At 36.7% G+C, this 12,815-nt stretch overlaps 1 protein-coding gene across 1 annotated transcript in view; it reads left to right on the forward strand.

Moving 5' to 3' along the window:
• The window catches only part of LOC309799151 (interferon-induced protein 44-like), a gene marked incomplete at its 3' end in the record, with an annotated part of 28,855 nt that extends 16,749 nt beyond the window's left edge, over positions 1-12,106 (forward strand). The window contains 2 exon segments of the mRNA XM_082612146.1: positions 11,561-11,779; positions 11,892-12,106. Coding sequence (XP_082468272.1) covers positions 11,561-11,779; positions 11,892-12,106 — 434 coding nt within the window.
• Between the last annotated feature and the right edge of the window lie 709 nt (positions 12,107-12,815).

Below are 12,815 nucleotides of genomic sequence, written 5' to 3' on the forward strand. Positions count from 1 at the left end.
AGTATACTTTTCACTGTTGCCTGTGTACAAAAATGAGCTAAGAGACATAACATCATATGGACTTACCAAATTCCGTATCACACATATAGCAGCAGTTTGAAAAAGACCTGGAATGGGTAATTAAAATATATGTTGATAAAGACTGGTGATGCCAAGGGCATGAAGAATTGGCTGACATGACTGGGTCAATCTAACATAGAAAAACCATTGGGGGGTGGTTCCTATGTGTATGGAGGGGTAAAGATAACAGTGATGATGCAATCACACAACTCCAACAGAAAAATTTTTTCTTTTCTTTCTTTTCCCTTCTCTTCTCTTCTCTTCTCTTCCCTTCTCTTCTTGTCTTTTCTTTTCTTTAATATGGAATGCTTCACGAATTTGCCTGTCATACTTGCACAGGGGCGACGCTAATGTCTGTATCATTCCAGTTTTAGTATATGTGCTTTGAAGTGAGCATCCAGCAGAAAATTTATTTTATCTTGCCAGATTCACCTGTATTGTGTTCAAGACTACACTACCATATCCCACCAAAGGGAGACATTGATACTCAGAAAACTAGTTCAATTTCTCTGAATTTGACTGGCATCTTGGTAAAAAACACAATGGACTTGATAGTGACGCCCCTCATGTATCCTTAACTAAGATTGACTGTAAGTGCTGCCCTGCTGGTGACACGTAGGATGGTCCCATCACTACTTGTCTTTCCTTCTTGATGGGAGTGGACAGAAGGGGAAGCCTTGGCGAGTGATTCCAGCTATCTGCCCTTGAGGTAAACAGTATAGAGACACACCCAGGGAATGAAATATGGTAATAAGTAAGTAACAAATGAAAGCAAAGGGGGAATTGTGGCAGATGGAAAGAAAGCACACAAAATCTATAGTGTTGCATCACTTTTTTCCTGAATGTCTCAGAGCGAGAGAAAAACACTTTTAACTGTTTCTCTCAGATATAATACCAACTTATTGCTAATTCAGAGAGAAGAGCCTGGATTTTTCCCCTCTCTGGGAAAGAGAATGACACTGAAGCCAAACTACAAGACTAACCTAAGAACTCTGATTTAGTTATTTACTGAAAAGACATCAACTACCCTTGATGATCCACCTCAATAGTAGTTAGTTGCAATTCTAATTTGAGTCACATTTTGTTGATTATATTCATCATATTGGTTTTATCATGTCTTGGAGAAGGAGCCTACCTTTAAACTGAGAAGGATATGTTGTGACTCTAAGCTCGGTGTGGGTCTGAAGGGAGATATGCCACCACTGAATTTCCAGTAGGTCAGAGTCTCCTTTTCTCTTTTGACTAAATCAGATATGAATGTGGAAGGAACATTAAATAAGTAGGGTAGTCAGGAAATCAGAATGGTGTCCAAAAGAGTGAATTATGCCTCACTTGATGAGTAAGTATCACTGATGGAATTTGTCTCTGAAACTTTGAAAAGGATGATTATGAAAAGCCTATTCCTATTAAATTGAACTGCAGCTAGGAGTCAACAGTTTCAGCTGATGATCTCCAGGAATAACAATATTTTAGGTGCCTATTATATATTTGAATTACACTCATAGCACAAGCAGTTAACGGCAACTATACTTGTAGTGGATTAACTAAAACTGGTCCCAACATACCAAGAGAGATTTGGGAGCCTTGGGAATTAGACTTGGTGTGTTGAATCGAGTGCAGATGGCTTTTCTGGAAGCTCACCACCATACTGAGAGGAATTTTAACTCAGATAGGGACACTGGAGTCCTCTCTCAGGAAACTTGTCTTGCTATGTAGGCCATCTAAAAGATGATGAATCTATCTGAAATTGAAAGAGAAGAAAAGGGGTTGAGGGAGAGGGAAAGGAGTAGCTGGGCGGAATAGAGGCTTAGGCTATGGAAACACTAGGGTCAACCTAGTATGGCAAGCCATCACTGGGAATGCAGTCTTTTACTGCTGCTTCCTCATAATCAGTGTACCCACTTTTAAAACAAGGTCATGTTCCTCACAATAAAATTGTTTGAGATTGGACAGGATCAGGATCAACCACCTCCCCCTAATGGGAAGCAGATGCTACCTAGAAGCTTCTATCAGTAAAAACTTATTTTTATTTATGGTATTTTTTTTTGATGGCTGGCATATACTTATATGTATTTTTATCCAGACCAGAGGCAACCAAAATTTACAGAGCAGTGGCCTCTGGTGACTTCTCCAGCTACCGGAAAACATATGGCATACAGAAAACGTCATTTTTACTGGGAAGGGTGGTAAAATGTCACAGTAGTATTATTAATGTGTAGTGTATTAAGCATCATTTAAAACCCTACCATAACTATCTAGTGTAATAAAGGATATGCAGGCTTATTTATAGATGTAAATGAAAATAAAACTTACAAAGACAATGAACCTCCAGGATGAAATGATTCCCCCCACCCTAATTTGGTGTATTACCCATGGAAACTAATTACCCATGGAAACTAATTTTTCATTTTGAGAAGGTTATACATTCAATATCTATCAATACATATAAAAATATAGTAATATTGTATTACAAGTAATAGTGGATAAAAGAATAAAATAGTCCACCTGGTTCATCTATGTTGCTGCATGAGTCAATAGTTCCTTCTTTTTACTGCTGAGTAGTATTCCATTGTGTGGATATACCACATCTCTTTGTTTATTCACCTGTCAATAGACTTTTGTTTCCAATAAAGTTGAAGATATGCAGACAGACCTGATAAACTAGCAATTTGACTCAGTTATATATCTTAGGGACAATTTTTATATGTGAATCAAAAGATGTGTGTAAGAATGTGTGTAGTAGCCTTATTTATAATAGTCCCAAACTGAAGACAACCCTCATGCCTATGAATAGTAGAATAGATAATAAATTATGGTATACTACATAGAGCATTTCATTTTATGTAACAATGAAAACTAAAGAACTGTAACTATGTACAACAGTATAGATAAATATTACAAATATAATATTGACCAAAAGGAGAAAGACATGAATGAATCTATACACTATGAATAGATTTATATAACTCTCACAAAAGTTCTAAACAAAAGAAAGGGAATGATGATCATAAAAATGAAGATGGTAATTACCTTCTAAGGTGGAGGGGGTGTTGTGAAGGGTGAGTAGCTCATCTAGTGCTTCTGCAGGAGTTAAAAGTGTCCTTTGTTTGGGTCAGGGTGGTGGTGAAATGGATATTTGCTTCATTATTATTTTTAAGTTAAATACTTATATTTTATGTACTTTCCCGCATGTACTGTATATTTCATAATTAACACAGAGAAAAAGAAGTAATATCACACACAAACTTTGGAATTAGACAAAACTGGGTCTAAACCCTTATTATGCCACATAATTTGTGATCTTTTAAAAATCTTTAATTTCCCCATCTTACAGATGAGGATGGTAACACTTTATTCACAGATGTGTTGTAAGAATAAATTTAGGTAATATATATAACTAAATTATTAGTGTAGGCAATTAGAAACACAAACCTAGGTTCTGAAGGACATTGCCAATCTTATAACAAAAAAGTAATAATTAACTATCAGTCTCTATTGTAAATTTAATTTTATTGTAGTTGAAAACAAAGATAAGATTTGAACTTGGTAACTCATAAGAAAACAAAAGAGACTTAAAATTGAATTGTCAGTTTTTTCTTTCTTACTTTTTCTGTTTGTTTGATATGCAGTTTTAAAGAAAATATACCTTTGGCTTCAAGAGCATACTGCATCTCGATTCAAAATCTGAAATAGCAAATAGAAACATATTAAATGGCTTGGTCATGTCTGCCCCCTAGTGGTCAATGCTCTACTAAATGAAGAGGCTGCTGAAGGTTGAATCTGGAAGTTTGAATAAAAACAAAGACTTCTAATTCTTAAAAAAAAAAACTATCACAACAGAAAAATTTTTAAACGTGTAATTTTGTTAAAGGTATGCAATATTGAATTGGAAGATAATTTTCTCCTGGTGTTGAATATATGATAGTATTTGGAAATGCTGTGTTCTGTGCTACATTTTGTTATTCCTGGCATTATATCAGACATATTATTGATGTATATCTGCAATTTAAGCTACTATTAATCTGTCCTATTTTAGTATGTTTGTCAACCTGTAGAATATAAATTTGAATGTATAATACTCAAGGCTTATGGTGATCATGAACACATAAAGTGGGTACTTTTGTCTTTTGCTTTTCAAAAATGTTATCTCCAATTACATTACTTTTGGTTAATGAAGTTTGAACCCGTGTATACATGAGTTAATTTGTGCAGTCAAATTACACTCCTGTAGAACAGAAGACACATTATGCTTCAGGAGCCATGTTCCTCCCATTTTAATTTATATTTGATTTAGTATTATTCTATATGAATAAAGAGTTTGCAAATTAGGTACTATAGTACCTTGCTACAAAAATCATGACAGTGTGCCCTGTTTCCCTGGCAATTCTTCATTCAGAGATTTACAATGAATTCCCTTCAGCTACATGGTATTATGTCCAAACTTCTTAGGACAGTTTTCCTAAACTGGTCATATTTGATCTCAAACAATAAAGCAAGAGCTCCACTGAGTGAATTCCCCTTCCTGATTATTTTACATGCATTGTCCTATCTCCCATGCTGTTGTTTATACTTTGGGACAGTGACTTAATTTATATTTATAATACATGGTTTTCTCATCTGGCAAATGGGGATAATTATAGTACATACCTCAGAGAGTTGTTTTGAGGATTAAGTGAGAGAGCATATATAAAGCACTTTTTGAAAAGTGTCAGAAACACAGTAAGCAGTAAATAAATGCCTATTATTATTCATCTTTCCCTTCTGTAATATTCCACCCCATACACCTCTCTACCACCTGACAATCAAGAATTGATTTCTTGGAGATATTGGTTCAAGATGGCGTAGTGGAAGGACGCTCTCACTCCCTGTTGTGAGAGCACCGGAATCACAACTAACGGCTGAACATTAATCCACAGAAAGACACTGGAACTCACCAAAAAATATACCCCACATCCAAAGACAAAGGAGAAGCCACAACGAGATGGTAGGAGGGGTGCAATCACAATAAAATCAAATCCCATAACTGCTGGGTGGGTGACTCACAAACTGGGGAACACTTATACCACAGAAGTCCACCCACTGGAGTGAAGGTTCTCAGCCCCACGTCAGGCTTCCCAACCTGGGGTCCTGACAAAAGGAGAAGGAATTCCTAGAGAATCAGACTTTGAAGGCTAGTGGGATTTGATTGCAGGACTTCGACAAGACTGGGGGAAACAGAGACCCAACTCTTGGAGGGCACACACAAAGTAGTGTGTGCATCGGGACCTAGGGGAAGGAGCAGTAACCCCATAGGAGACTGAACCAGACCTACTGGCTAGTGCTGGAGGGTCTCCTGCAGAGGCAGGGGGTGGCTGTGTCTCACTGTGAGGACAAGGAAACTGGCAGCAGAGGTTCTGGGAAGTGTTCCTTGGCATGAGCCCTCCCGGAGTCTGTTATTGACCCCGCCAAGGAGCCCGGGTAAGCTCCAGTGCTGGGTTGCCTCAGGCCAAACAACCAATAAGGAGGGAACTCAGCCCCACCCATCAGCAGACAAGCAGAGTAAAGTTTTACTGAGTTCTGCCCACCAGAGCAACAGCCAGCTCTACCCACCACTAGTCTCTCCCATCAGAAAGCAAACCACATTCAAAGAAAGATAGACAAGATGAAAAGGCAGAGCTATATACCAGATGAAGGAACAAGATAAAACCCCAGAAAAACAACTAAATGAAGTGGAGATAGGCAAACTCCCAGAAAAAGAATTCAGAATAATGATAGTGAAGGTGACCCAGGACCTCGGAAAAAGAATGGAGGCAAAGATCGAGAAGAGGCAAGAAATGTTTAAAAAAGAACTAGAAGAATTTAAGAACAAACAAACAGAGAAGAACAATAAAATAACTGAAATGAAAAATACACTAGAAGGAATCAATAGCAGAACAACTGAGGAAGAAGAAGAGATAAGTGACCTGGAAGAAAGGATGGTGGAATTCACTGCTGTGGAACAGAATAAAGAAAAAAGAATGAAAAGAAATGAAGACAGCCTAAGAGACCTCTGGGACAACATTAAATGCAACAACATTTGCATTATAGGGGTCCAAGAAGGAGAAGAGAGAGAGAAAGGACCTGAGAAAATATTTGAGAAGATTATAGTCAAAAACTACCCTAACATGGGAAAGGAAATAGCCACCCAAGTCCAGGAAGCACAGAGAGTCCCATACAGGATAAACCAAAAGAGAAACACACTGAGACACATAGTAATCAAATTGGAAAAAATTAAAGACAAAGAAAAATTATTGAAAGCAGCAAGGGAAAAACAACAAATAACATACAAGGCAACTCCCATAAAGTTAACAGCTGATTTCTCAGCAGAAACTCTACAAACCAGAAGGGAGTAGCATGACGTATTTAAAGTGATGAAAGGGAAGAGCCTACAACCAAGATTACTCTACCTGGCAAGAATCTCATTTAGATTTGATGGAGAAATCAAAAGCTTTACAGACAAGCAAAAGCTAAGAGAATTCAGCACCACCAAACCGGCTCTACAACAAGTGCTAGGAGAAATTCTCTAAATGTGAAACACAAGAGAAGAAAAGGACCTACAAAAACAGACCCTAAACAATTAAGAAGATAGTAATAGGAACATACATATCGATAATTACCTTAAACATGAATGGAATAAATGCTCTAGCCAAAAGACACAGGCTCACTAAATGGATACAAAAACAAGACCCATAGATATACTGTCTATAAGAGACCCACTTCAGACCTAGGGACACATACAGACTGAAAGTGAGGGGATGGAAAAAGATATTCCATGCAGATGGAAATCAAAAGAAAGCTGGAGTAGCAATTCTCATATCAGACAAAATAGACTTTAAAAGAAAGACTATTACAAGACACAAAAAAGGACACTACATAATGATCAAGGGATCAAACCAAGAAGAAGATATAACAATTATAAATATATATTTACCCAACATAGGAGCACCTCAATACATAAGGCAACTGCTAACAGCTATAAAAGAGGAAATCAACAGTAACACAATAATACTGGGAGACTTTAACACCTCACTTACACCAATGGACAGATCATTCAAAATGAAAATTAATAAGGAAACACAAGCTTTAAATGATACAATAGACCAGATAGATTTAATTAATATTTATAGGACATTCCATCACAAAACAGCAGGTTACACTTTCTTCTCAAGTGCACAACAAACATTCTCCAGAATAGGTCACATCTTGGGTCACAAATCAAGCCTCAGTAAATTTAAGAAAACTGAAATCATATCAAGCATCTTTTCTAACTGCAATGCTATGAGATTAGAAATCAATTACAGGGGAAAAATATTAAAAACACAAACACATGGAGGCTAAACAATACGTTAGTAAATAACCAAGAGATCACTGAGGAAATCAAAGAGGAAATCAAAAAATACCTTGAGATAAATGACAATGAAAACACAATGATCCAAAACCTATGGGATGCAGCAAAAGCAGTTCTAAGAGGGAAGTTTATAACAATACAAGCCTACCTTAAGAAACGACAAACATCTCAAATAAACTATTTAACCTTACACCTAAAGGAACTAGGGAAAGAAGAACAAACAAAACCCAAAGTTAGTAGAAGGAAAGAAATCATAAAGATCAGCTCAGAAATAAATAGAAAGAAAGAAAACAATAACAAAGATCAATAAAACTAAAAGCTGGTCCTTTGAGAAGATAAACAAGATTGATAAACCATTAACCAGACCCAAAAGAAAAAGAGGGAGAGGACTCATATCAATAAAATTAGAAATGAAAATGGAGAAGTTACAACGGACACCGCAGAAATACAAAGGCACCCTAAGAGACTACCACGAGAAACTCTATGCCAATAAAATGGACAACCTGGAAGAAATGGACAAATTCTTAGAAAGGTATAACCTTCCAAGACTGAACCAGGCAGAAATAGAAAATACGAACAGACAAATCACAAGTAATGAAATTGAGACTGTGATTAAAAATCTTCCAACAAACAAAAGCTCAGGACCAGATGGTTTCACAGGTGAATTCTATCAAACATTTAGAGAAGAGCTAACAACAATCCTTCTCAAACTCTTCCAAAAAAATTACAGAGGAAGGAACACTCCCAAGCTCATTCTATGAGGCCACCATCTCCCTGATACCAAAACCAGACAAAGATACTACAAAAAAAGAAAATTGCAGACCAATATCACTGATGAATATAGATGCAAAAATCCTCAACAAAATACTAGCAAACAGAATCCAGCAACACATTAAAAGGATGATACACCATGACCAAGTGGGATTTATCCCAGAGATGCAAGGATTCTTCAATATATGCAAATCAATCAATGTGATACACCATATTAACAAATTGAAGAATGAAAACCATATGACCATCTCAATAGATGCAGAAAAACCTTTTGACAAAATTCAACACCCATTTATGATCAAAACTCTCCAGAAAGTGGGCATAGAGGGAAGAAGCTACCTCAACATAATAAGGGCCATATACAACAAACCCACAGCAAACATCATTCTCAATGGTGAAAAACTGAAAGCATTTCCTCTAAGATCAGGAACAAGACAATGATGTCCACTCGCACCACTATTATTCAACATAGTTTTGGAAGTCCTAACCATGGTAATCAGAGAAGAAAAAGAAATTAAAGAATACAAATTGGAAAAGAAGAAGTAAAACTGTCACTGTTTGCAGATGACATGATACTATACATAGACAATCCTAAAGATGCCACCAGAAAACTACTAGAGCTAATCAATGAATTTGGTAAAGTTGCAGGATACAAGATTAGTCACAGAAATCTCTTGCATTCCTATACACTAATGATGAAAAATCTGAAAGAGAAATTAAGGAAACACTCCCATTTACCATTGCAACAAAAAGAATAAAATACCTAGGAATAAACCCACCTAGGGAGACAGAAGACCTGTATGCAGAAAACTATAAGACACTGATGAAAGAAATTAAAGATGATACAAGCTGATGGAGAGATATACCATGTACTTGGATTGGAAGGATCAATGTTGTGAGAATGACTATATTACCCAAAGCAATCTACAGATTCAGTGCAATCCCTATCAAATTACCAACGGCATATTTTACAGGACTAGAACAAAAAATCTTAAAATTTGTGTGGAGACACAAAAGACCCTGAATAACAAAAGCAATCTTGAGGGAAAAAAATGGAGCTAGAGGAATCAGTCTCCCTGACTTCAGACTATACTACCAAGCTACAGTAATCAAGACAATATGGTATTGGCACACAAACAGAAATATAGATCAATGGAACAGGATAGAAAGCCCAGAGATAAACCCACACACCGATGGTCAACTAATCTATGACCAAAGAGGCAAGGATATATAATGGAGAAAAGACAGTCTCTTCAATAAGTGGTGCTGGAAAAACTGGACAGCTACATGTAAAAGAATGAAATTAGAACACTCCCTAACACTATACACAGAAATAAACTCAAAATGGATTAGAAACCTAAATGTAAGACTGGACACTATACCACTCTTAGAGGAAAACATAGGAAGAACACTCTTTGACATAAATCACAGCAATATCTTTTTTGATCCACTTCCTAGAATAATGGAAATAAAAACAAAAATAAACAAATGGGACCTAATGAAACAAAAGTTTTTGCACAGCAAAGAAAACTACAAACAAATCGAAAAGACAACCCTCAGAATGGGAGAAAATATTTGGAAACAAATCAAAGGACAAAGGATTAATCTCCAAAATATATAAACAGCTCATGCAGCTCAATATTAAAAAAAACAAACAACCCAATCCAAAAATGGGCAGAAGACCTAAATAGACATTTCTCCAAGGAATACATACAGCGAGCCAAGAAGCACATGAAAAGCTGGTCAACATCATTAATCATTAGAGAAATGCAAATCAAAACTACAATGAGGTATCACCTCACACCGGTTGGAATGGGCATTATCAGAAAATCTACAAACAACAAATGCTGGAGAGGGTGTGGAGAAAAGGGAACTCTCTTATACTATTGGTGGGAATGTAAATTGATACAGCCACTATGGAGAACAGTATGGAGGTTCCTCAAAAAAGTAAAAAGAGAACTACCATACGACCCAACAATCCTACTACTGGGCATATACCCTGAGAGAACCATCATTTAAAAAGACACATGCACCCCAATGTTCATTACAACACTATTTACAATAGCCAGGACATGGAAGCAACCTAAATGCCCATCGACAGATGAGTGGATAAGGAAAATGTGGTACATATATACAATAGAATATTACTCAGCCATAAAAGGGAATGAAATTGGGTCATTTGTAGTGATGTGGACAGATCTAGAGAGTGTCATACAGAATGAAGTAAGTCAGAAAGAGAAAAACAAATATCGTATATTAACGCATATATGTGGAACCTAGAAAAATGGTACAGATGAACCGGTTTGTGGGGCAGAAATTGAGACACAGATGTAGAGAACAAACATATGGACACCAAGGGGGGAAAGTGACGGGGTGGTGGTGGTGGTGTGATGGATTGGGAGATTGGGATTGACATATATACACTAATATGTATAAAATGGATGACTAATAAGAACCTGCTCTACAAAAAATAAATAAGATTAAATAAAAAATAAGAATTGATTTCTCTGTCATTTGCATTCTGCTGACTTTTTGTAGATACTGTTCAAGCATTATCACACTATATGTTAATTATTTAGCTATATGGCCATGTCCCTGGCACTCTGCTCTTTGTGGGCAGTTCAATTAGTATAGTTTCTTCACATGATAGATGTTCAATAATGTTTGGGGAGTTTAAATGAAATGATTAGAAAACATGAAGATTGATGGGATGTGAACCTGATTCATGAAAATCAGTTGAGAACAACAAAACAACTACAATAGACCCTTGAACAACACAGGTTGGAACTGTACAGGTCCACTGAAATGCAGATCTTTTTCAATAAATATACTGGAAATTTTGGGGGAGATTTGCACCAATTTGAAAAAACTTACAGACAAACAGTGTAGTCTAGAAATATAAAAAAAAAGAAGAAAAAGTTAAGTATGTCATGAATGTATAAAATATACATAGATACTAGTCTATTTTATCATTTACAACCATCAAATATGCACAAATGTATTATAAAAAGTTAACATTTATCAAAACTTATTCATAAAACACTTACAGACTCTACTTGGTGCCATTTGCAGCCGAGAGAAATGTAAACAAATGTAAAGATGCGGTATTAAACTATAACTGTGTAAAATTAACTGCAGTACATACTGTGCTATCATATTAATTTCATAGCCACCTCCTGTTGCTGTTTAGGTGAGCTCAGATGTTGCGAGTATTGTGTAAAATGCCAAGTGATGCTAATCATCTCTGCATGTGCAGTTCCTCTCTGGTAAATTTTGTATCATGGTAAAAAGTGATCTCTCCCAGTTCTTGCATGGTTTTCATCATGTTTAGTGCAATACTGTAAACCTCGAATAACACCATAGGATCCATACAAAGTGCCACTAGTGAGGCTGGAAGTGCTCCCAAGAAGCAGAGAAAAGTCATGATATTAGAAGAAAAATTTGAATGGCTGGGTATGTACCCTAGATTGAGGTCTGCAGCTGCTGTTGCCTGCCATTTTAAGGTAAATGAATCCAGCGGAAGGACCACTGTAAAAAAAGAAAAGGAAAATCGTGAAGCCATCGCTGCAGCTACATCAGCAGGCAGGAAAACCTTGCACTTTTTGCAAAATACCTTTTTATCTTGTATTGAAAATGCAGCTTTTATGTGGGTACAGGCATATCTACAGACTCTAAAGTGATTTTTTAAAAAAAGCTAAATCATTATATGACAACCAAAAGCCAAAGGAAGGTGAAGGATCTAAAGCTGTAGAATTTAATGTCAGCAAAGGATGGTTTGATAATTTTAGGAAGAGGTGTGGATTAAAAAATATCAAGATAACAGGAGAACCAGCTTCTGCTGACCAAGAGGCAGCAGATGAATTCCCAGATGCCATTAAGAAAATCATTGAGGAGAAAGGATTCTCCTGAATGCTTTTTTTTTTCTTTTTTTTCTGAATGGGTTTTTAATGCAGATGAAAGTGCCCTATTCTGGGGAAAAAAATGTCACAAAAGGCATTTATCTGTAAGGAAGAAAAGCGAGCACTAGGATTTAAGGCAGGAAGGGATAGGCTAACTCTACTGCTTGTGCAAATGCGGTCGGGTTTATGATAAGTACTGCCCTTATCTATAAAGATGCTAATATCTGAGCCTTGAAGGGAAAAGATAAACACCAACTGTCTGTCTTGGTTGTACATCAAGAAGGCCTGGACCATGAGAATTCTTTTTCTGGATTGGGTCCATCGATGATTTGTCCCTGAAGGAAATACCTTGCCTGTAAGGGATTGCCTTTTAAAATTCTTTTGATATTGGACAAGGTCCCTGGCCACCCAGAGCCTCATGAGTTCAACATCAAAGTTACTGAAGTGGTCTCCTTGCCACCAAACACAACATCTCAAAGTCAACCTCTAGATCAGGGGGTAGGAAAGACCTTTAAGGCTCATCACACACAGTATGCTATGGAAAGGATTGTCAGTGCTATGGAAGAGAATCCTGATGGAGAGAACATCATGAAAGTCTGGAAGGATTACACCTTCCACTGAAGATGCTATTGTTATTATAGAAAATGTTGTGAAAGCCATCAAGCCCAAAACAATAAATTCCTGCTGGAGAAAACTCTGTCCAGATGTTGTGCATGACT

Source organism: Mesoplodon mirus (genome assembly GCF_964341445.2).
Source record: "Mesoplodon mirus genome assembly, chromosome: 3".
In the NCBI taxonomy this organism is placed as follows: domain Eukaryota; kingdom Metazoa; phylum Chordata; class Mammalia; order Artiodactyla; family Ziphiidae; genus Mesoplodon; species Mesoplodon mirus.